At 36.5% G+C, this 27,024-nt stretch overlaps 1 protein-coding gene across 1 annotated transcript in view; it reads right to left on the bottom strand.

Moving 5' to 3' along the window:
• Positions 1-1,768: 1,768 nt before the first annotated feature.
• The window catches only part of LOC131067019 (uncharacterized), a 46,017-nt gene continuing 20,761 nt past the window's right edge, over positions 1,769-27,024 (bottom strand). The window contains exons 2-5 of the mRNA XM_058001949.2: positions 21,659-21,772; positions 2,668-2,747; positions 2,347-2,474; positions 1,769-2,046 (exon numbers count right to left, since the gene is read on the bottom strand). Coding sequence (XP_057857932.1) covers positions 1,975-2,046; positions 2,347-2,474; positions 2,668-2,747; positions 21,659-21,772 — 394 coding nt within the window. The 3' untranslated portion in view covers positions 1,769-1,974. The remainder of the gene's footprint in view (positions 2,047-2,346; positions 2,475-2,667; positions 2,748-21,658; positions 21,773-27,024) is intronic.

Here is a 27,024-nt window from a genome sequence, read left to right as displayed (position 1 = left end):
AAAAGACATATCTCTTTTAAAAGAGATATCTATTATAAAAGCTACGTCTCTTAAAAGATAAGAAGATATATAAAGGGAATTTATTTGATAGATAAGTAGTGAATGAAGTGAGAATAGTGTGTAAGAAATAAAAAGATATATTTGATTCAGATATTACTACTGCAGAGAAGAAATAAAAATGAAAACACATTTGCGAAGGGTTGCCTCTCTTGGTGAAGAGGTATGTTAGAGTAGAGTAGAGAATGCTAAACAGATTAGTGAAGCATTTATAGCAGATTTGGTAGCAAGAATGCATGAAGATTTGTAAAGAAATATAATCAGATTTAATGAGGAAAATATGATTTCATAGCAGATTTTGAAGTGAAGATTGTGACCATTTTGTGGCAGATTAATGACCAGTTTATAGCAGATTTGAGGAGGAGATTATGACAGTTTGAAGAAGTGAGCCATAGTGAAAAGGTGAAGAATAGGATCATCCATCATCCATTAAAAGGTGGAAATTTGAATGAGGGGTTGGTGCCTCTAGTGGGTTAAGGACTCACGAATTGAATGAGGGAATGGTGCCTCTAATGAGAAAGTGTCTCAGAAACAGAATGAGGGGTTGGTGCCTCTAGTGGGTTGATATCTACAAATTTGTACAAAAAGATTTCTATATATAAGGAAGCTATTTTACCGTGGTTTTCTCCCATAAGGGTTTCCACAATATACATCCTGTGTTCTACTTGTGTTACATGGTAGTTAAATTCACATTCCACAATATACAACCTGTGTTCTACTTGTGTTACATGGTAGTTAAATTCCATGTGAATGTTTATATGAAATGAATATGCTCTGGGTTTAAGTTGTGTGCTTTTGTTTTTAAGTTGAAAAAGTAAAAGTTTGACGTTATACTGATTCACCCTCTCCACTGCCCTGCCCCCCACTCCCCCTCTCAGTATAACCATGTTCTCAACATTTGATACGACTGGCCCCTTTGTAGCTAGTCCATCATTGGTCTAGGCATGGCTTATTTCCAATGCTCCCTTGCAAAACACTAAAGTGCTTGGAGCTCCTAACCTACCCTGGATTTGAAGTCATGCTGTGTTGTTGCCCATAGACTATTGTGGATTCAAACTTAGGACCTTCTATTTGCTTTTGGAGTGCTCTTCCACTGAGCTATTGGCTCCTTTGTGGCTTATTTATCGTTGGTTTGAGTGTGACTTATTTCCAACTAGAATGAGGAGTGTTGAGAGAGAGAGAGAGAGAGAGAGAGAGAAAAAGTAGAAAAAGAAGACGTATAAGAACAAGTAGAACAAGGTGGGGAAATAGGACATAAGGAAGGATTAGTTGGAACTTATAAAACCCAACAATTTGAATCAATTAGAGGTGAATGGGGACTCCAGCATCCAAGTGTGTTTTTTTATCCTAAATATCACTCGGATGACTTTTGTGGCACTTCTGAATTTTGGCCCAAATTTGTAAGAATGTGCAAAAAAAGGTATTTATGGGGCACTACAACTCAGCCCATAGACTCCGTATAAGGGCTTATATTCAAGGAAAATGGCTCTAAGTTGTAACTACAAAGCTGGTCACTAAAGTAAGTGCAAGAGCATAAGGTGAAGATCGCAAAGTATACGATTTTGACCTCATAATAAGAAAAGGTGGGTTCCCTATTCTCTAACAGTGTAAGAACTGCTGCTAGATTAGTTCTCGATTAAATTTATAATTTTAACTGTTCAAACCTTCAGGCTTAGAAACTCTATATTATAGTACACAATATAAAGGCATAGAATGCAAAGAATACCTTTTAGATCAACACCATTTTCAAAAAACAATTTGTATGCAACTAACAGCACATTTTAGGGTAATAAAAATATGAGAAAACTACTGCCCAGTATATTCTCATCAGAACACAGTGCAGAAGTGTTCAAGAAACAAACTATAAATGCAATGAATATCACATATAACTCTGTGGTGAATATTTTCTGTGTATAATCACCCTTCAGCTAGGGGCTTCAACCTTGTGAGCCTTCTCACACGATCCTTATCCGTATTCTCGAGCATTCCCTGAAAATTCAATAGTTAGTTTTTAGTTTCAAAAACAACATAGTGATATGAGTTGTAAAGCTTTTGGGGAAAACAGTGACAAACTTTTGCATCAACATTTTGGATCACACTCATCCTGATGATGAATCATAGAGTGTGATTCTCATCCTGATGATGAATCTCAGAGTGATGAAAAAATATAGCAGTTTGTTTTTTTCAGAATCTTACGAGTCAAACTCATGGACTGTTAAAAACTTATGTTTGATACAGTGTTTTTTCAACCAACATTGAGCCACAAATGATTGGAAAAAAGCAGCTTACCATCCAAACAATTTCGTCCAGGCAGAGACAAATCTTTCCATATTTGTCAAGGAAGATACGTTCTGTAGGGGTCTTTGTGGAGCATGCATCTTTCACTGATGTTGTTATTGCAAAGATAACTTCTGCCACTGTAAAAGTGAGAAGAAACTATTCAGAATATCAACCAGTTATTAGAGAACCCAGGTTCATCCACTAATACAAATTTACATGGGAGGAAGGACTGAGGAGACTATCAAAAGCAACAGCCTTGTGAAAAGACAATAGATGACAATTTGGAGCACAAGGTTATGAATGCCTCTGAAAATGCATCAGTAAACATACAAGCTAGCTCATCGTATTCATCTTTTCCAACAACATAAATGCAGATGTTGCCAAGAACAGTGTAGACAATATAGACGGACCTGCAAAACACATCCAAGAAAAGGAAAATGAGGAAACTTACATCTGAAAAGCATGATATTTCTGTTCATTTTTCCTTGTTTCCTGCAGAACTTTACCAAGGTTTTTAGCTCTTTACAATAAAGTTACATTTAGTTTTTGAAATATGGAATCTATTTGAAAATACCCATGATCCTAGATCTATTAGGTTGGAGTTTCAGAACAAATCGATTTAAATAGTTGATTGCCCCAAGCATAAGACAAACATTGATATAGTTTACTACACAACTAAATGACCAATGCAGCAATATCAAAAGGTCGACCAAAGCATTAAGATATGAAATCAAGTGTATATTTAATATTGGCATACCCTTTGCCCAAACATGCATTCGTCAATTCTTAATGATACAAACAAGAAGCTACTACAGTTGGCTAATTTGGTGAAGGAAAAGCTTCCTGCATCCTCCTAAGCTCTATATACACTACAGCAGATGAATTAAAAGATTCTATAAAAAATCATTGAAATGAATGAATGCAGTGTTTATATACCTTAAAGTGCCTCATTCTCTGGTGAATTTAAAACTGGCAAGAAGTGATTTGCACTTTCTGTAAGACAGTTTAAAACCCTACAGATAAAAATAATGCTCATTTGCAACCACAGAAATGTTGGCAATATACACCTCGCAATAGATTTAAACTGGAAAACTATTTTCACTCGATGTAAATTTAAGTTTCAAGCACTTGTGGCAAAAAAATAGAAAAAGCCCAGTAAAACTAAAACAAAAATACAATTTCATATGTACAAATAAAGAATGGGTCCAAGGACTACTATGATTCGTCCCTCAAATGTTTTACCAAAACCTATCCCAGGACATCATCTACCTCAAACTTCTTTATTCAGTCAAAAATAAAATAAAAATTAACTTGACACTTTGTAGCATACCAAACCAATAACAAAAAAATTTAGTTGTTAACATTCTGAGTATATGCAATAGGATATATAGAAAAGTCACCCTTTTTATATTTGGGATTCCCACAGTAGCAACTAAAGATTATGTCAAAATAAATTATGTATCTAAATTGGATTCTGACAGTGCTAGAAATGACACAAGCAAGCCAAAGAACTTAAAGTGAATGGGATGCTAAGGTCACTGGACTAAGAATAATGGATGAGGATTCAGCTGAAGAATACCAGAGGCATATTCAACCTAATTTAGAGATTTATTCCAACAATACTATTAACCTTCAATTTAATATCCTACCTTATGTTGCCAATTCAGGTTCAGGTTCGGCAGTTCACTGAATTTTTTTCCCTCAGTTTGGTACACCTAGGTTTGACCATACAATATATATAAAAAATCAAAATCCAATACAACCTAGCCATATTTCTGTATTGCATTAACAACTGAAGATTACATCAAAAACATTATGTATCCAGCTCTCAGTTACCAGGTTCGGCACTCAGGTAGCCCATGCCCAGACCGGGTTCGGGTTCGAACCTCTGGGTCTGGATCGGATTCGCTGTTTGCCACTGGGATTTTTCATTCGATAATATAATGAACAAAAACTTATATATAGATTGGTTAAAGTTTTTTAATTAATTTATTGATTATTATATATTATAATCATATAATATAATATAATAGATATTATATTATAAATATATTATATAATAATACTGTATATTAATAAAATATTATTAATTCATAATATAATATAATACATTATATTATATTAAATAATGATATTGTATATTATTATATAATATTATTATAATATAATATAATAGATATTATATTAAATAATGATATTGTATATTAATATATAATATTATTATATAAAATATAATATCTATTTTATTATATAATGATATTGTATATTAAAATATATTATTATTATATTTTAATATAAAATCTATTATATTATATAATGATATTGTATATCAATATAATATATTATTAATTTATTATATAATATAAAATAGTAGATATTATATTTGATTATATATTAATATTGTATATTAATATATAATATTATTATATAATTATATAATATAATATTATATATATATCAAGGTTGCATGGGTATACATACCCAACCCCTGGGTACTCATACCGGAGACTCGGATGCGTATCCCGCACCGGAAATTTGGTTGGAAACGTCTCCATAGAGAGGAGACTTCCCGCTAACATATCCGCCCGTCTCCCACCGTCTCCAAGCCAAACAAAAAGAAAGTAAACCTTAAAATGTTAAAAAAAAAAAAAACACAAGTAACAAAATAATCAAAATTGTGCAAACGAAAAAAAAACAATGCTCAAAACAAATGCAGGTCACAAGGATTTCTTATAACGTTGCAACAGCCATTACTAAATTATTATATTATATTTAATGTTCAATGTCATTATATTTTTTGAATTTCTATAAATTATTAAATTATATTTAAAAGAAATTGGCGTCTCCAAGTACCCACGTCTCCTATTTTGAAAAAATAGTCGTACTAGTACCAGCACCAGTCTCCAAAGTCTCCAAGTACCCCCATACCCGTGCAACCTTGATATATATATATATATATATATATATATATATATATATATGTATGTGTGTGTGTGTGAAAACTATATATATGTACGGACGAACCCAACCCACAAACCCAAAAGGCAAAGAGAATTTTGCCCAAACCCACAAACTGGGTTGGCATCCCTGAACCCAAACCAGTAAGTTAGAGATTGTAACTTGGATTAGAAAGAGAAAGTGCTCTTAAAAATGGTTTTTGACGGTGGCTATAATCAGGGTATTGTGCTAGCAATGAAACAAGCAAACCAGAGATCTTTGAAAGAGAATGGGGTTGCTAAGGCCACTGGAATAAGAATAATGACAAGGCTATAGCTGAACAGAAGAAGGCAGACACAAATTCAACTTAAGCTAGAGAGTGTTATTCCAGCATTAACAAGAACAAGAATAACAGTAATTATTCTGGAATTTATGTTGTAAGATGTGAATAACCCTGCTGGTGCTCCCCTGCAAACCCTGACCAACTGCTTGATCTACAGCTCAAGCAAACCAGATCTGCCATGCCTTCCACAGCAATAGGTGACAAAATTCTTGTTGCAGGTTCAGCCATGAGTAAGGCTGCTCACATTGCTTCTCTGGATGTTTGGGATAGATCAGAACTCGCCTCTTTTGGCAGAGCAGGAGGAGCTGTTGCTGGCATTTCAACCAGAAAATTCATTTCCATCATTGTGAGTGAAGATGTGGAGGCTATGGAGTTTGAAGATGCTGCCTTGAAAAATCAGGATCTGCAAGCAAAAGCCAGTGTAGAGTTAAAGCTCTCAACTGCTCCAAGATGCCCCCAGTTTTAGATTTTGGGGAAGAGGTTTTGGAGGGTGAACAGTATGTCTAGAATGTGGTCTTCCATTTTAATTAGCTGTGGCCAAGTGTTTCCAAGGTTCAGAAATGGAATTCTAGTTGCAACCTCACATGGAAAGTCGCCTTGAAATCTACCCCTATGCAGAAGGGTTTTTCATTGTAGTATTTGAATCTCTCAAATATTGAGATTTTTTCTTCATGATCAGATTTGGGCATGGAGGAATTCTAATCTACAACAATAGTGGGATGGATATGAAAGGAAGCATAAATCACCTCAAATATCACCTTGCGTGAATTGCTTGCCAAGATGTGCCATGTATACAAGTGTCTCAAGAAAACTCTTCTCATACCTAAAGAAAGCAAAGAAAAAGAAGATGGCAAAGGCATTGGCAAGTTGAATTGTATTAGGTCAAAGAAAGATATTGGGCCATGCATATGGAGATTAGGTAGTATAGACAGCTGTAGTTCCAATTTCTTTGTTCCTCATAGCACTCTTGGTTCAAAACATTCGTAGGAAGGTACTATGTGGAACTAAAAATTGCAACACAAGACCGAGTTGCCATGTAATAAGCACCCTGCATTGTTTTTGAAATTTTTAATGAAATAAACTGCAATGCACTATCCTTATCACTTTTTGATCACCCAGTTCCCAAATGGGCAAGGTGAGAGCACACAACGTACAATCAATATACATTTCTAGGGGCTTCCAACATGTGATTGAGCTAGATAAAGGAGCAAAAACTATCATCACTACTCCTTATCAGCACCCTAGGAGATACAAGGAGATTGAGAAGGCAATTAAAGAGTTATTGGACATGGGGCACACATGACCTAGTTCCAGCCCCTTTGCTTCAATTGTGGTATTGGCTAACAAAAAATATGGGACTATGAGGATGTGCATTGATTATAGAACCCTCAACAAAAAGACAATCAGAATCACTACCCCATACCCAAGATTGATGAGTTGATAGATGAGCTTAATGCAGTGTACTCGAAGATAGACTTATGATCAAGGTATCATCAAATAAGGGTTAGAGATGAGGATGTGCACAAAACAGCCCTCAAATGTCACTATGGGCATTATGAATTCTTGGTCATACCATTTGGGTTGACCAATGCACCCACCACCTTCCAGCCATGCATGAATCAAGTATTTATTTTACAATTGATGAAATTTGTGATAGTTTTCTTTGATGACATCTTAATTTTCAGTAAGCCATGGGAGGATCACTTGAGGCACATAGATGAGGTGCTTGGCATACTTGAGTAACATTCATTCTTCACCAAGGCATCTATATGTTAGTTTAGTTTGACCGAAATATTATATTTGGGATTGCAGATTAGTGCCCAAGGGGTTAGTGTGGATAAAGAAAATATCAAGGCAATTCAAGATTGGCCTAGACCAAGGAATTTGTCACATTTGAAGGGATTTCAGATTACTGCCCAAGGGGTTAGTGTGGATAAAGAAAATATCAAGGCGATTCAAGATTGGCCTAGACCAAGGAATTTGTCACATTTGAAGGGATTTGTAGGACTTTGTAGCTACGATCAAAGGTTTGTGAAGAAGTTCTCATAGCTTATAGCCCGAATTACGGATTTGACGACGAAAGAGGCCTTCTCTTGGAGACCTTCAACATAGAGAGCTTTTGACAAGCTCGAGGAGGTAATGAGTTCTTGTTCTATTTTGGCTATTCCAAATTTCACGCTTCCTTTTGCTTTGGAATATGATGTTTTAGGAGAGGGGATTGGAGCAGTTTTGATGCAAAATAGACACCCCATAGCATTTGAGAGTAGGAAGCTCAAGGAGACTGAGAGGAGCTTCTCTATTTATGACAAGGAGATGTTGGCCATCATACATGCATTAGCTAAAATTCAAGCAATACTTGGATTGTGGGAAGTTTGTGGTGGGAACAGATCATAAAAACTTGAAATTATTTCTCAATTAGAAGAACTTGAATGATAGACAGCAAAAATAATTTGGTAAGTACGCTACAAGCCAATGGAAAGAATAATTTGGTAGTTGATGCAATCTCTAGAAAGCCTTATCTCTGCTTTATGATTGATATATTTTCTGATTGGAAGGTTTCAATAATAGTTGAATATGCTAAGAACACATTTGCTATTGATATTTTGGATGTGAAGTTACAAGATGACAAGTACAAAGTGGTTGATGAGCTCATCCTTTACAACTATCAGGTGTATCTTGTACCGGAATCAAAGATGAAGGAGGGGATTTTGAGGGCATGTCATGACACACCACTTACTAGTCACCCAAGGTACTATAATACATATAAGAAAGGGAGCGTTTTTCATGGAAAGGGCTCAAAGGTGATGTGTTGAGGCATGTTAGAGAATATTTGGCTTCTCAACAAAATAAAACAAACCACGACCACACATTTCCAGCTGACTTGTTGCAGCCCCTACCCATTCCACATCAAAAATGGGAGAACATCTCCATGGACTTCATCAAGGGCTCCCAAAGGTGCAAGGTAAGAAGAGTATCAATGTGGTTGTTGATAGGCTCACTAAATATGCTCATTTTCATGTCATACCTTCAGAGTACAAGGGTCCACAAGTGGCTGATCTATTCTTTGGAGAGATTAAATGGGCTACCAAGGAATATATTTAGTGACAAGGACATCAGATTTATCATCTTGTTTTGGTAAGAGGTCTTTCAATTAACAAGCACGAAATTCACACCAAGCACTACCTATCATCCTCAAACCAATGGGCAAACGGAAAGTGTGAACAAATGAATAAAAGGTTACTTAAAAAACTATATTATAGGACAGCAAACAGCTTGGGTCAAGTAGCTGCACCTTGAGGAGTGTTGCTACAATTCTACTCACCACAAAGTATGACTCCTTTCAAAGTATTTTATGGTTATGATGCTATTTCATTCAAGGATTTGATTCTTTCGGATAGTAGAGTGTAATATTCCCCTTTTTTTATTCCAATTATTTTCAGATTGCAAGCAATACAAACACCCGTTAGGGTTAGAAATAAAATCCCAAATCTTGCACAAAGTAACCCTTCCACCTTTTGATCACTGAGAGCCCAATCTGGGAGGGTGAGAGCATACAGTGTATAGGAGATCGTTAGATGCAAACTGAAAACTGATTTCAATATTTGGGCGGCAAGCAAGCCCCTTCCACTTTTCAGCAGGATATGGAGAATATTGAAGATCACTTGGCGGTAAACCAGCCAAGGACGATACAAGAAACTAAAGAACAATCACTCTACCGCTTATCCAGCGGGAGGACTAAAATGAAACTACAAATCAACTCTACCACTTATGTAGCGGGAGGACAATATTACAATATTCAAAGTAGGCAGCAAAGCTAGCCTCTTCCACTTATGCAGTGGGACTAAGAGCAATAATCCAATTAGATAACTATTAGTACTACTAACCAGCTTTACAGTGCACAATATGGATTACAAATTAAGAGAAAACATATCCCAAAGATAAGCAGCATAGCCAGCCTCTTCCACTTATGCAGTGGGAATAAGAAAGAACAACACCTTGTTGTTATTACTACTAACCAGCATTACAAAACATATAGAATGAAGAATCAAGTGTTGATAACAAGTCCAACAACTGTAGCAATAATAGGAAATCACTCCCCAACCAACATAAGCTACTCACACCCAAAACTCTCCTTATACACAACTATGCAATTTTGAAAATCACTAACACGCACAGAAAACACACAGACCAGCAAGCTACGGACACCCCAAATTGCTCATAACTTCTCCAAATCAACTCCGAATTACACAAAATCAAAATCAAATGAGATATATAACATAGACAACACAATTAGAACCTCAAACCTGCACCACAAACACCACAAACAATCTGCATGCAACCCGAGGCAGCCAAGGAAAGGTACGGCCCAGCTGGAAAGTTCGACTTGCTACCAAAAATCCAAATCGGCGTGGAGCCAATACCCAGAACCTCACGTGAAGCACACAGGGAGCTACGAGCAAAAAACACCTCCAACACACACGAACCAACAACATGAAAAAACTCAAAAAACACTCCACACTTCTGAAAATGAAACACAAATCTGCATCTTTGTCCTTCAATCTGCTCTCCTGAATGAAGAGAAGTCTCAAGCTCGATTAGTTGCTATCTCTCAAGCAAGAAATCCAGCAAATGCTAGGAGCTATGCTTTCCCCGAAGCTCAATGTAAATTTCGGCAACACTTTGTTATATTTTCTTCATGGATGCCAAATGAGAAGCCAAGCTCTTATATTTATAGACTCAAAAATTTAAATTCATCTTCAAATGGAGCCCAAATTCTCAAACTCTCATTTGAATTTCATTTCAAATCACCACATGAGGCACAAGTTCGCACTTTTCCCAAGGTGAACACTTTGCACATAAAAAAACATTAAAACATGAAATATTCTTCTCTTTTTTTAACGCCAACTGACTTAGGAAAATAATAAGTTTTTAAGTGAAGGTATTTTTCCTTAAGTTGACCACACCAACAATTAAATATTTAACTTTAATATAAAGTATTAATATTTAATAATTCACTTGTAAATCAATTACTGATAAAGCCAAATTGAACCATGAATTGTGGTGTTAAAAACCATCAAACTAAACTGTGCTAGGGCTCAATACTGAACTGCAAAAAATGGAACTGCCAAATATGACACTTACTAAAAATAGTAAGTCCAAAATTCTCTTCAGAACAGAAAGCATGTCATACCCCTGTGAAGCCTTCAAAAAACCCGGAAGGAATCCACGGTTAGAATCGTAAAATTCTTACTAGTCAAGCATCAAATAGGCCTCACAAACCCCCTCAAAAGTAGGAAACCCTAATTTATGCTTCCAGTTAGCCTACGGGTCTCTGGAATAGGCTAATGGCCCACTGAAATTCTCCTCACTGAGAAGGAGACATTACATAGAGTACCAAGGGCTAGAAATTTGGTTCAACAAAGCCTAGAGCACTCGTTGAAAACTTACAATAGTCCCAAAACTAGAAAAAGTTGTATGCTGATCACCGTCGAATTGAAAGGGCTTTTGAGGTGGAAGACATGGTACTCTTGAGGTTAGCCCTATAGACAATCCTACCTCAAGGAACGTATGAAGTTAAAGCTGCACCTTTTTGGACCTTATAAGGTCATAAGGAGGATTGGTGAGGTTGCATACGAACTAGAACTTCCAGAAAACAGTAGAATTCATAATATTTTCCACATATCACGCTTGAAGAAGGCCCTTGGACAGCAAGTAACACCATCACTTGAGCTGCCACCACTTGAAAACGAAGGGAAATTGCTTTTGGAACTAGAAGCTATTGCTAATATAAGAGAAAAGAAGCTGAGAAACAAAGTCATTCCAAAGTAGTTGATGAAATGAGGAATCTTCCACTTGAGCCGAAGGACTGTTATATCCCTTCTGCCAGGACATCATAGGAATAGTATTTTAAATTCCTAAAAGTGTCCTTAAAAACTAGTTAATGAATTTAATTATAATAATTAATATTAATTAATTAATAATAAAAACAAGATTAAAACCCTTTTGCTGAGGAAGGATGTCGCTCCCCTCTGCTTCGATTGCTAGGGTTTCGGCGAACGGGCATCTCCATGCTGCATTCCACCCTGGTCGTGCTGAAACTAGCTGGGCTTCTGTGGTTAGAGGTGAAGGTAACCATCAATGGAGTAGGGATGCGCCATTTAAGGGCAGGCATGGCAATGGAGGATTACAAAGCCGGCAAGGCACGGTTAGTGCTCGTGAATGTATGCCCAATTGGGGTCGAATGGGGGTTCAATCCCATTTTCGACACTCAACAATGTTTGCTCGATCGAAGGGTGGGGGAATGCGGGATGGTATGGATCGAAAATGTAGGGTTTTGACGGATTATGATGAGCGGCAGCCTCAAGGTTTGGGTATTCTGGCTTCCCCTGTCAGGGCTATGGTGTTTGCGGCTAAGCCCATGACTGTTACTTTGACTGCAGAAATGGAGAAGGAAGTCAAGCAATTGGTTTTTGCTGCTTTAGGACTTATCGGGCATTTTAGAGGGCTTTGGCCAAGCCTTGATGACCTCCATAAATGGATTTTAGATCATTCAGAACCCATTGTGGAAGGTTGTATACAGATTTACCCTCATGCTCAAGGTTTTTCCGTTGTGGTTTTTGAGGAGGCAAATAGGAATAGTGTCCTTGGGGGGGGGGGGGGTCACTGGTACTAGGAGGATAGTCATCCCTTGATGCTGAAACCTTGGCATCCGACTTTCAACCCGATGTCGGAATCTTTTGATTGTACCCCTATTTGGATCAGGCTTCCAAACCTTCCAATGCAGTTTTGGTTTGATACATGTTTCGAAGCTGTGGGGAACTCTCTAGGTAAGTTTTTAATGACTGGTGAAGGCTCTCTCAATTTGTTGCATACTATGTTTGCTCGTGTTTTGGTTGAGATGGGTATTTCCAAGGATCTTCCTTCGGAGAAATTCATTTCATCGTCTAAGGGATGTTGGCTTCAGGCAATGGACTATGAAGGATTCCTTTTAGGTGTCAACATTGTTTCATGACTGGTCACAATGCTGATTCATGTGCCAAAAATAGGGTGAAGCGACCATCATCATGGTGGAAAGAGGTCACCCCTCTTTATATGGTGGATAAGGAGGAAAATCCAACTCCCCCATAGGTGTTTGGGGATATGCCCAATGATATCATTGTATCTACACCAAAATCAGCAAGGACAGATCAAGGTTTGGTGTGTGGATCGTCTAATGTGGCAGATGGAGGTTCTCTTCTGGGTGGTAGATCCAATTTGGCCGTTAGTGGGGCTGCACAGAAGATGAAGGGTGTTTCTAGCTATATTTCTAAAGTTGTCGCTGGGTTGGGTGATAGGTTTAAGTCTGAGCAACAGTCTAAGGTTTGTCAGGGAGTGGATGTTGAGGGAGATCAATAATTTGAATTTATTGGAGAATGCTCGAGCAGAGGGTTGGGTAGAGGTGAAACGGAAGAAAGAGAAAAGGGGACAGGGGGGAAGTATTTGTAATGTCCCTATTACGGAAGGGGGAAATGTATCTAGGGAGGTGGATCCCTAATTGTAGCCCCACCTAGTTCGGGCCAGTTCAAATCCCGGTTTATAAATTAAATTATCACTATTACTGACCAAAAAAATAATAATAAAAACAAGATTTTTGCTAGGCATTGACCCCATATTCCAACATTGGGAACGACCTGCTATGCCTTTGATTTTCGAACAAGTATATATGTGAATTTCTTGCTTTAATTTTGGTATGATATGAAGAACAATTCACTACCTGTTGGTTGAAAATTTTGTACAAATGGGAGGCGTGCAAAATTGTGGTTTCAACCACAGTGTGTGAGTTAAAAACTATCATAATTTTAAGGGAAGGCTCCCCCTTTCCTACTATTACAAATTAACTATGATATATAAACACTAATCTAACTTGAGTGGGACAACATCCTTTTCTCTTTCTTCGAAAAAGATGATTTTCTTTTCTCTTTTCAGAAAAGAAACTACAATTAAGAAACAAATACAAAAACTTAAGAAACTTTAACAATTACAAAGACGCTTATACAAAAAGGAAGTGAAGTTTTCATGAAAGCCCAAAATTTTTCGTCACTTCCCTGGGACGGGAATATAGAAGCAAAGTTCAAAGTCTTTACTTATCTACTACCCTATCTACCTTTTAGAATGATTAGTATGACAGCAATGTACAACTTACAACAGCTCAAAGTCTGTCAATATAATGCACTTCTACTGATATGAATAAGAACAATCACAAGCACAAAGTCTTGTAGCTTCTTCCTATCATGAACACAACTATGCTAATTTAATCCTCAATATTTGTAGCACAAAGACTGCAAGAAATTAGATTAAAGTTCTTTTTAACAATTTCACTAGCATCTCAAGTACATGCAAACAAGTATATCGTTGTGACATAAGAACACAATGGATATATGAACAAGGTCTCAACACAAAGTCTGAAACTCAAATGCCTTCTTGATATTGCTTGATAAACCAATTTACAAGTATAAAACACAAAGTCTTTATGACTGTAAACTTCTACAAAGTTTTCTCGCTTACTAAAAAAATAAAAATTACATAGAGCACCTTCCAATATAAATAGGAGAGGGGCTAAGAGCAAAAAGTGGGAAAGTCAAACTAACTAAGACTTATTACACAACTATAAATAGGAGAGGGGCTAAGAGCAAAAAGTGGGAGAAGTCAAACTAACTAAGACTTATTACACAACTAACTATGACTTATTCCAAATTACAGTCCTATTGTCTTTCAACTTGTAATTTGTTTACATGTAATTACAAGTTGCAAGAATGCAAGTAATGTGACTACTTGCAATTACAATTTTTGGCATTACATGTAATTTGTCAAAGGGAAATTACAAATGCATAATTGAAATTAATCAAGTGTCCAAGACACGACTTTATTTGCATCATCCTCTATCTAGGAGGTCTTCATACTGCTACAAGATGTTGGCACTTGAAGTATTCAAGATTGGTGAGGATATTTGTCCAAGAACATCAACTTGCATCATTGATAGTTCTTATGTCCTTTGTCAATGAACTCTAATCTCATCTTCTTGCTTGGGGTGATACTGATTCTTCAGGAGAAGTTCTCTCTATGCTTATGACATTGTACTCTTTTCAATTTACATCACTACTGTCATCAACATATGACAGCACTAGCTTTTGTTTACTGTCCTTACATGCATTGAAACCCCTTGCAATCGGGTCTCTAGGACCCGATTACAAGTGCAAAAGTATTTAACATTCCTGCAATATTAGCTTATAGTGCCAATAGAAAGACTTGCAATTGGGTTTCTAAGACCCTACTGCAAGTAACTTGTAATCGGGTTTCTAAGACCCTACTACAAGTAGGGTTAACTTGTAATCGAGTTTCTAAGACCCTACTGCAAGTAACTTGTAATCGGGTTTCTAAGACCCTACTGCAAGTAAAGTTAACTTGCAACCAGGTTTCTAAGACCCTACTACAAGTAAAGTTAACTTGCAATTGGGTTTCTAAGACCCTACTGCAAGTAAAGTTAACTTGCAGTTTGAGCAAAAAGTTCCTACTTGCAATGACATCAAAAAGTTCCTACTTGCAGTGACAGCAAAAAGTTCCTACTTGCAGTGTCATCAAAAAGTTCCTACTTGCAATGACATCAAAAAGTTCCTCCTTGCAATGAGGATGAGGAACTCCAAACCCGAAATTGCACAAAAAGCTAGGAAAATGAAAGCAAAAACCAACCAAAAGTTGGACAATGATGACAAACACACCCATTGATGATTTGACATTGACAAATACGAGTTTCAAACCTCGTAAAAAGTGCCTTAGAGAAGAAAACTACGAATTGTGAGTAAAAATTTGTAGGGGTTGTCAATTTTTTGAAAGTTCAAAAATTGAGACAACACTGCCTAGTGCAAATTCCTGCTTCTTTGAGACGAAACCCTCAAGGAGTATTGGTCAAGTAGGATGCCACCCCTATTTGCCATTTTGAGCTGTCCATACTAAGCATTTGCAGCAATTAACAAGTCCCATCTGCCTTTCAAGTTGACATCACTTGAAGAAAAGAAAACTTTTGAGAATTGTAATCATTCAAAGAGGATTGCCAACAACCTTTGCCAAGCCATCATCTGCAGGAAATCTAACCTAGCAAATAAATTTGAAAACTAATCAACTCCTATGCCTAACATATAGTGGTCATCTACATTCCAAGAGATATATAAGCACACCACATCCAACTTGCGCCTATGCAAACCAAATTGCTATCCAAGTATCCTTAATTTCAAGTGGCAACCAACATGAGGGGAACAGATCTGCCAGATCCAAAGATGTTTGTAGCTGAAAAGGCAGGTCATGTCCTAGTGCATAAGGTCTCATAAGGTGGAAAGGTTTCATTTAAAAGTGGAACAAAAATTGCCACAGATAGAAGAGTGCACCCTAACAAGGGGTAGTAACATAATCAACAACTTAAACTCTCCACCAACATTGTGACAGCAGCTAGTTTTGGATAACCAGAACCTCATTGTTCAATTAGGCATTCAAGAGGTAGTAACATAATCAACAACTTAAACTCTCCACCAACATTGTGACAGCAGCTAGTTTTGGATAACCAGAACCTCATTGTTCAATTAGGCATTCAATGTTGACATCTATTTAGTTTTTACAAAACGATGTATTGTATATATTGAATTAAATTGCTAAATTGTCTGGGCAATCAACTCTTACAGATCAGTTTAACTCTGAAATCAAAATTATTCCAATTTGGTTCTATTTTAATTTGTCATTAAATGAATTTGAATGGAGATTTAAATTACTTCCCACTAAGGGATGTTTGGCAAATTTAACATCTGCACAGAGTTTAGAAGAATGGTTGTTGAATAGTAGAGTGAAGGAATCGATCAATTTCACTAAGGACATAGATACAGCCAACCTCCATGAATGGGTAGATATTGGGCAATTTGGAAGCAAATTTCATACAAAACAATTTGCAAAATGGATTACAAAATCTTGGTTGACATGTTCCCGTCCTTGCTTCCTACCAAGAGGTTTTTTCATTGTCAAATTTGAGAGCGAGAGGGTCCAAGATTTTGTCCTTCAACATAATCCTTGGACAATGAACAAATTGACATTATACTTGTGGATCTGTAAAATCGATCCAACAAAATGCTACTCTCCAACAAAACCTACATGGATCAGGGTATACAATTTTCCATATGAATACTATACTCCAAATAGATTGACAACGATCGGCAATAGCTTCAAAGTCACAATGGAAATTGACTAGGAAACCCTAGAAAGTAATTATTTAGTCCTCGCAACAATTCATGTAGCTATCATCAAGGCAATTCTGATTGAGATCTACATTGACACACCGGTAGGCGAATGGAGACAACCAAATGATATAGAAGAGAAAAAATTATTTTGCCTTGCATGCGGAAGTTGAAAACATTGGGAAGCAAATTGCACAAACAAATTCAAAGGCAAAGAAGAAATGTGGTGAATGGAAAACTGAAAGAACGTAACTTTTGAGTCATACATCAAAGCAGCGCTCATGCCAAAGTCTAATTTGGAAAATGTGATAACAAAAAATAATACCTTCATCCCATATTCTAACTACACTGATCCTCCAGAAAACAATATGACAATAGGAATGATGAATGGAGATCGATGGTTAGAGGAAGAAGATACAAACGCAAATGAAATTGGCAATCGATCCTAGGTGTATAAGCCAATCAGCTTCAAAGATCCTAAATTGCAACCAAGGAGTGGAAAAGAAGGGGAGGAAATCAAACAAGCAAAACAGGGAGGAATTGGTAAATGTTAAAGTACTAACAAACAGCAAAGAATATATGATGGGATATAAGAGAAGAAATCCCTCCCCTAGAGAGCCATGAAGATTGCAACATAGAATATAAGGGGCCTCAACCCCCCTAACAAAAGTTGTTTGACCAACTGTCATTTTGATACCATGTTGGTCGATATAATACTTTTATTGGAAACCAAACTGAAGGCTATTGAAACCTCCGTATTCATTTCAAATTGCAAAGGATGGATGGGTTTCTTTTCAAAAGCAATAGGTGTAGCTAGCAATTATGGAATCTTATGGAATCCCAAAAGAGTGGCAATGGACATTTGTTGTTCGGAGCCTTACCAATTAAAACCAAATGCCTTTCATTTGATCTTAACTTTTTTCTTTTTAATGTTTATGGGACAATTAAAACCAAGGAGAAATCAAGATTACAGGAAACTCTATCCACACACATTGAGGATCATAGTGAAGACAAATATATTAGGTGGGGATTTCAACACAATCCTGAGCCTAATGGAAAAAGTGGAGGACTTTCACTTGAATCACCCACCCCAAAAGACTTTAAAAACTACATGGATTCAACTACTTTAATTGATGTGGCCACTAAGAATGGAGTCTACACCTGGACAAATAGATAGTTGGGCTTTACCAACATTTCAAAGAGACTTGATGGATTTCTCCAATATGCCAAATGGTTAAATGAGTTTGTCTTACTGGAAGCTTCTATTCTCCCCTACACTAGCTCTTACCATTACCCTATCGAACTGAACTTAAGAACAAATACACCTCCAACCAAATGTTAATTTAAGTTTGAAAAAATGTAGTTTCACAAAGAGGATCTAATAGATCAGATCATGAACAGTGGAAAATGGCATCAATAAAGAATGGGACCAACAGTTTCAAGTTTATGGACAAATTGAGCTATATCAAAGGGAAATTGAAGGAATGGATACCCATTGGGCAAGAACTGAAACAAAATGTAACCTAAGACAGAAACAGGAAAAAGTGCATAGTTGGATAGATAAAACTCCTCAATACCTTTCCAACGCCACAAGAATAGTGAAAATCAGAGATTGTGGCAAAAAGTTATGAGCTCGAGAGAAAAATAATAAGATCTGACTTCAGCCAACAATTACTGTCACCAAACAACAAAATTTTGAAAAATAACCTACACTGCTAGAAAATTCACAAAAGTAGCTTTCCGCCAATATTTTGTTTTCAAAAAATTGACTCCTTCGTGAAAAGTTATGCAAGTTTGAAGAAAAGGCCCCTTTTTAGACACTAGGGGGTCAAATAGTTAGCTCCTGGGTGCTAAAATTTGATCATCAATATGACCGTAGGTGGGCACTATGCAAATTTAAAAACACTGCCCCTGCGAGTGGCGAGCAATGACGATGGTGACAGGTTCAATAGTGACTGAGCACGCACAACTAAAACCTTAAGCTCCCTCTATGAAGTGGTTTGTCAACAATATGACCTCAACCACAACACAAAACACTAGGCACCTTCTGACCAAGCTCGTACACCAGCATACCAAATGCACAGGATTCATACGTTGTGATGCAGAGACCATAGACTCGTACAAAATATGCCAAAAATAGGAAAATATTCCATCAAGAGGGGGAGGTGCATTTTTTTTCTGCCGAAGGGATTCATACAATATGGTCAAGTAACTATTCGTACAACCATACAGATTTCGCATATATACAAGAAAGAAACCTCTAATGCCCCTGGACCACAATCTCCAAATTCGACGATTTGAAAGTGATCCTTAGTTTTTTAGGCCTTTTGAACATGATGGCAGGGTTAAAATTGGACCAAAGTGCTTCAAAAATTCAGCTAGCTCCTGGATTTGGCAACTTTAGCTCTACTTGAAACCCTTGTAAATCTAACAAAATATAACAAAATTTGACAAAATGGAAGGCAGACCTGACTTTCTCTTATGCCCAGGATTCAATCCTGAGATCATTGAAACTCCAAAATGCACCCAACAGATTCTTCAAGCCTAATGATGTACCTAAAATCCAAGGAAGAGTCAGTAGCAATGGAGTTCTAATACCATGCAGGAGTTAAAGGGGAACCCTCAACACCCCAGGATCAGCTACTAGACCAAAATATCTTCTACAAGAGAGAAAATGGCAAGAATAGCTTGCTTCAACAATGCAAGATTGATTGATTGAATATAAAATATACAATGAGAGGCCTTGCTTATAAAGACATGATTGGGACGTAGAATTAGACAAGATTATGATGAGTCATAATCCTTTGTTATGAGACAACTCCCTTAGATAAATATTAAATGACCTAGATAACTAGAATTAAATAAAAGTCAAAAAGATAAGATATGATAAGATTTTATCTAGACAACTAAGACTTCTAGAAAGACACCTAGGACCTAAGCAAACTTAACATGTGAATAAGTCTCCTAGGAATTTACTAGCTACAAGACCTCTATTCACACCAACAACGAATATCAAACACATTGGATTTAATGCTCAATCTGTTTATGTTTGGAAAGTTGAATTTGTGTATAAGCCAAAGGTTATCAATGTTATCTCAATTTCTTGAATTCGTGTGTGTGAAATTGAAGCATCAAAAGATATTCCTTGAAATTGTGGCACTTGTTCTTATCAAGGTAGGTCATTTTTTATACTCAACATACTCATGGATATTAAAAACATCAGTTCTCGATAATCTTCATTGTTCGATTTATTCTTAGACATGTGACCTGCTAAGAATATGAATCAAGATAACTAAAATGCTCAACAGCTGCACCTACCACTTTGATTCTTCTAGCTGTATGCCTTGTTGCAGATTGACTTTTGACAAAGCTCAACTATGTATCATTAGTCTATAATAAAAGGTCTTCTTGGCTTAATATTACTGCTTAAAGATTAACAACTAAATGACTCAGTTGGATCAACTAGAAATGGCTAAAATAACACCAAAAATGATATATACTTTCTCACAAGATTTGTTTACACTTTTTTAAACTATTTTTAACCTTTAAAAACTTATTAAATGATTTATAATGTTTCTTTCTTGTCTTCCTCACACAACTAAATAAACAAACTGCAGCTCCTTCAAAGACAAAGCTCTTCCAAAAACCATAAAGAATAAATATATTAAACCCCCAAGAAAATATAAAGAAACTATTTCCTTCTCACTTCAGTTAGAACCTTGATTGGAAATGGAATATGCTCGAAGAAACTGATTTCTTTAATTTCTAAAGTTGTTTCTAAGGATTCATATACAACACCTACATGATGGTCGAATCTTAGCTTTAATGAAGAAAGTGTTCTTTAGTTTGAATTCCTAAATTTAAAATGTGTTAATCTAGTTGGCTTATGAAGCTGATGGAAATTGTTACAAACTGCATGACGGTTAAACTTGTTGGGTATGGATAAAGGTGTTAGAGAAGAGAATTGTTGGAGACTATTGTGAAGGTATCTCAATCTGATTCGAGATTCTCATGCTAGTAGGACTTGCCGCGTGATCTAGTGGAAGAGTCCGACAGTTAAAAAAATATTCAATAGCCACACCTCCACCCTGTAGAGGGAGTTTTTATCTTCAACCACAAGCTTCAATAATTTCAGCGAATTGCTCTAAACAGCACAAAAATAGATAACAGGGAGAAACAAGTTTTATTAGATAATAAGCAAACCCTGTGTAAGCAATTCAATGTTCTTTGATGTCAAGATGCAAAACCAATTATTTACAAAAGGAGAGGCCTCAAATAGCACTATAATTGTGAGAAAGGTATCAAATGGAATAAGGATTCTTTGTGGACTGTGCAGTTGCAAACAAGGGTAGGATTCTCTGATGTGAGGCTCAAGCCCACTGAAAAGTACAGAGATGCAAGAGATTGAATGAGGCTCTGGTAACATTGATATAGAATCAAATGGAGCAAGATTGTAACTCCTAAAAAGAAATCCATAAAATGCAAGTGGCAAACAGAGACTTGTTCAGAGGAAAGGGCTGAGTTTGGCATTCATGAAGACTGAAGATGATGCTCAAACTGAGACAACCCACTGGTCCCATCCCGTAAGCAAATGCTAGTCTTCCAGAATTTGCCGGGGGTTGAAGGACTTTGCAGATCATTACCAACCAAACAAGAGAAGTTATTATTGAAGATTAATTGTTTCTTCCTCCAGACTATTTTAAATCTTTTTCTATATCTTCTTCCAAGAAATGTAAAATTTCAACTGAATACTCAATAATGCATAAAATGGGTTGTAATGAAAACATACTTATGAGATGCTACAAGCAGCTCGTCATTCTTTGCACCTTTAAGGTTATCTGCTCCAAGTTTAACAAGGAAGGATCTCCAATGCAAGCGCTCCTCTGCTGGAACACCATGAAATCTGCATCCACAAATTAACAAAAAGGATGGTTGCAACTACGATCTGGGATATTTGACTATGCCCTATGCAGACAATATCAGTAAAGGGCCATAACAAGATTATTAACATGCATTGAAAACAACTCATAATCAATTCTAATAGAATAAAACTTCAAAATATATGCAGAATGTATCTCATCATCCCATTTCTCTTGCAAACTTCATCTATCAGCAAAAGCACAAATCTTCAAATATTAAGGGTAGTCCCAAACCATCCTTTCAATATTTTTAACTACTGAAATCTCAATTGCTTTATGAATTGCAGAAATACTAAACACAAAAAAAATGTTGTTTGCGTAATCTGAAGTTGGTGGTGTGCTAATGAAATTTATTTATTTCTTCAATCTAAGCAAATAAGACTCCAATGATAGATTTGCTAAGATCAATGTTAATTAAATTAAATGCGACCCTCACCCACAAGCCACTTGAGCTAAAATGGATAGTGACAGAACATCATGTGGAAACTCAGGTAGCTTAGGAGCAAGTGGAATTTGCCCAAATCACGATGCAAACATTATTTTCTGGTTTATTTTCAGGCTTGGGGTGAGGACAAATAACCAAGTTGAAGCAAAAGCTATTTGGCATGGATTAATATTTGCTGAGGTTGTTCTGTATGAAAATCTAATATCAAACGGAAAAACGCTGACAAAGTTAAGAGAATTGATGAAGTCAAACTGTTGTTGATCAAGATATTACAATTGTTGTTGAAGATATTTCAATTGTTGTTAATCTCCTAGAATTAAATAATGAATGCATTGAAGTTGGATTGATTTATGTTTCTGACTTTCAATATGTAGTCATGTAAGATGGTGTGAAGATTTGGAAATGGAAACCTAATATCTTTGGCCAGGTCAAAGGTTTGCCCTCCTTATTGATCGTTTAGCTCATATTTTAGCATCCCAAAGGTTTCTATAGATAGAAATTCAGATTCCTTTGGATGGGTCTAGAAAGGTTCTAGGATTTACACTATGCAAGCTAGTTATACAACTCTTCTAGAAGATGACTTGGAAGTTGAAAATTCTAAACTATGGAAAAGGAAGCATCCTAAAAGATGGCCTAAGATTAATACTTTCATGTGGCTTGCAACTTTAGATAAATTTATTCAAAAGGACAACATTCAAAAACAAGGGTTTGTCCGAACGTCTTTTACCTTGCCCCTTTGCCACTTTTCTTCATCATATATGGTATGATTTGTTAGGAATTTCATGGAATTATATTGAGTCTATTCAAGACTCTCTTGTGAGTCAGCCGTGACCTTCTTTGAAGCTAAAAGCCATTAAATCTTTTGCATGATATTGGCCTTGGTTAGATCTGCTAGAATATTTGGCGGGAGAAAAACCAAAGGATTTTTAATCGTACAATGTGGCATATAGATCAAGTTTGAGATAGAATAATGGCCAATCTAGAAGAACCCTGTCAAGTTTGTATTCAAGATTATCAACCAAGTTCTTGGTGAGAATTCAATGTTCTAATGAAACTTGGTATTCCTATAGCTTCTCCCTCTTTCACCTCTTCCAATGACAACCCTCGGGATTATCAACTTACTCGATGGGAATGCCGTCCTCCGGGTTTGGTGAAAATTAATGTTGATTGTGCTCCAAAAGGCAATCCTAGAAATGCTAGCATGGGAGGTGTTTGTCATGATGACAATGCCAGATTTAAATTCTGGTTTGCAAGTAGTCTCGATGTTGGTTTTAATGATTTTACAGAGGCTATGGCCATTTGCTAAGCTCTTTTACAAGCTAAGAAAGGTATTTTACTGATATTATTCTAGAATTTGACTCTAAAATCTTGGTTGATCATTTCAAAAGCAAGTGCAAGTCCTCCACTCACTTCAAATAATGGCAACTGAATGAATGTAAGAAAGACATCAACATCTTTATTCATGGTTTCAATGTTGTTAAGTGACACCATACTAGAAGGGAAGGAAATTGAGTTGCTCATTTTTTGGCTAAAGAAGCTTCTAATTGAAATAATGTTAAGGTTGATACTAAAAATGACCAGGATTGCCCTATCTAAGATATGAGTAGATACTTTAGTGATTTTGTGAATGTTGATTACAATGCCAATCTAGATTCATGATTCCTACTATTGTTTTTCTGGCTACTGGGTAGATTTTTCTAGTGTTCTTTCTATTTATTCCACCATGATTACCTTTAGCAATACTATTTTTTAATAGTTTTCTTATTGGTCCAATTTTTTTAACATATAGCCAAACATTATTTCTAATACTCAAAGTATGCATAATCTTCAGGGGAATGAATGCTTCTGCCCTGTCTATGAGGTTTGGAGGTTTCCTTCCCTCTTGTTGATTATCTATTTTCAATCCATCTGGATTTTCTTGATTCTCTGGAATTGATGACATGAGTCTTTTTAAGACAATAAGACCTACTTTGTAATCAGTTGTTTTTTTAATATATTTTTTGCCATTATGTTAAAAAAAAACAAAAAAAGATAAACAGTTGTCGCTGAAGATAACAAATAGCTGCTAAAAAAGATTATAGACAGTTGCTGGCAAAAGTGACATATAATTGCCACCAAAGACATTTTAGTACATACTAAAGTTTCACTAAAATTTAGGGCACAGCTGATAATAGGAAACTGTATTTTAGGCGTTACTTTTCCAGAAATCTGAGATTATTTCAAAAAAAACTTAATTTAAGGATTTATTTATTGATTAGATTTTCTTGACAATTTTTTAGCATATTTAGAAACTATTTTAGAGGCCGTGATCTGCTGATTTATTTACCCAAATTTTGGTTTTATTTTAGTTTTAAACACCCAGTTGGAGAAACTACATGTAAGGCATCTTATTTTAGGATTGTTCTGATTGCCTTTGTCAATTATTTGTCAGGAGATCAAATTCCATATGAAATGCATTGTTTCAGTCCATCTGTAAGAAGTTCTCAAAGAAGTTTTAACAGAGATTCACGCAAAAATTCAGATTGCAATTCAGACTATAGGAAGTTGATGTAACCAAATAAATAAGTGTTTTTTTAGTGTGTTAACTTCTGAGGAAAACCTGTCTCATACGAAATTTACTAATAGAGCTATCAAAGAAAGTTTTATCAGCAAAATTGTTTTACCGTGTAAGTAAGAATTTCATTGGACAAGTTCAAATTTGCAGCTCCTTCACCAGAGTTCAAAATTCTGACACCTTGAGAGAAAATCTCAACTTTTTTGATAGTTATTATGGGAGCAAATAATGGTGCAGTGTGTCATGTCCCCATCTTTTTGATGCAATTCTCACATTGCATTTGATGAATAAAGACACTTAAAAATTTCTAAGTGTCAAAAATTAATAACGAAAAAGTAACTTTTATAAAGTTACTTTATAAGCCTAAGTTTCTTTTTTTTAATAAAGGCTTATGTTTGAATAAAGTGCTATGCGTACCTTTTAATAAAGTGGCTCAAATCACTTAAATGATATGGCATGGTGGGACCCTTGTCATTCCTTAAAAACCTTTAAGCCTTTAAGCTACGTGGACCTAAAAGATGCCAAGGAAGATGCTTTTTTAGTTGGATATTCCATTTAGGGTTACACCACTCTTTGGAAAAGGTTATTAGACATTTTGGAGGAGGGAATTGGCATTATGTTATTATTTTATTTTCTGATTTTCTCAGCTCTGCATTAGTAGCAGAAATTGCAGGTGTTTGGAGGACGTAAACCCTCAGATCTGCATTGGTAGTGGAGGTGTACCCACTAATTTGCCCACGTGGGACAAGGATGTGCCTTGTCTAGACCCAATGGGGGTCAATTTAGCAACAAAACCAGCCCAGCAATCACCATTAGGTATGATACATCAGTTCTGAGCAGTTTAGCTTGAAATTGCTGCAAGTGTGGGTTCCATAATTGCAGTCGTACCATTCCAGGCAGTGCCGTACCATTCTAGAAGGTTGTGCATCAATTTTAAATTAAATGGAGGGTTCTAACTCCATTTCTTGTGCTTGATCTCATTGTTGGGATTAGAAAGGGTAGTGCGGAAGAAATCACAGTCAACTGACTAGATTTGTGATTAGGGTGAGCAAAACAGTGGGAAAAGAAGGTCAAAATTGTATAATTTTGCCTGGCAAAGGTTGGATTTCCAGCTGGTAATTGGGTTCTTGCCCAATTTGTTATTGGTAATTCATCTTATGGCAGAATAAGCAGATTGGATCCACTGATCTGCTTCTACATCATCCTTCTCAACTTGTATCCATTTTCTGGATAGCAAACCAGCCTCAAACCCTAGCACTGGATCCTTGGTATGTTTTCTGCTTGTACATGTGAATGTTATTTCACTTCTAGATGATTGTAATCTGCTGTCATATAAAAAATCAGAAGCGGATCTCTTGATTACATTTCATTTTTATGTTGTTTCTTGTCATATGTTGCAAACCCCATCACCAAAAAACAACACCAAAGAAACAAACTCTTCTACATCTTCTGTCTAGTCTCTAAGAACACCAAAAAGGCTCCAAAATATAGTTTATTAAATTAAAATTTAAACAGGGCAACAAAAGACCTATTTAGGGATCTTTTAGTGGTATCAGAGCTGATGATCCTGCCAGCCTGGGGGTCATCAAAGTAATTCTATGCAGCAGGGCAGATTTGGCACCTATAGATATTACACATGCAGGAGACCTAGAGTGGATTTAAATTGTGTCACAGAACCACCCTTTGAGACTAATATGGGTGATATACCTGAAGGACAGAGGAGCCCACCCAGACAGGAGAGACAGATTCCACTCAATCCTGATGAGATTATGAGGAGCTTGGCTGAAGCACAGCCAAGAATTGTTGAAGCAATCAACAGGTTACAGGGCACACTTGACAGAATGGATTTGGGAAATAATAGGGGAAGCCACAGGAGCCGTAGCAAGACAGTATCAGTTGCAGGAAGTAGGGGCAGCAGTAGAATTCCATCTTCCCTGAGTAATGCATCCATCTCACCACGGAGGGACAGGACCCATACCAGGACAGCGGATAGGCCTATGCTCCCACGGTTCACCCCTAGAGATGTACCACTGTTGGCTGAGCCTCATAATGGAATCACCTTCCAAGACATTGTCATGGCAGCCAGTGATGAGTGGGCACTTTTACCGCAGCATGTTAGGGAAGCCACAGGAGCCGTAGCAGGACAATATCAGCTGCAGGAAGTAGGGGCAGCAATAGAATTCCATCTTCCCTGAGTAATGCATCCATCTCACCACGGAGGGATAGGACCCATACCA

This window comes from Cryptomeria japonica, chromosome 3 (assembly GCF_030272615.1).
Source record: "Cryptomeria japonica chromosome 3, Sugi_1.0, whole genome shotgun sequence".
NCBI classification, from domain to species: Eukaryota; Viridiplantae; Streptophyta; class Pinopsida; order Cupressales; family Cupressaceae; genus Cryptomeria; species Cryptomeria japonica.
Note: the sequence above shows the minus strand (reverse complement) of the source record. Positions and strands in the feature narration are given on the sequence as shown.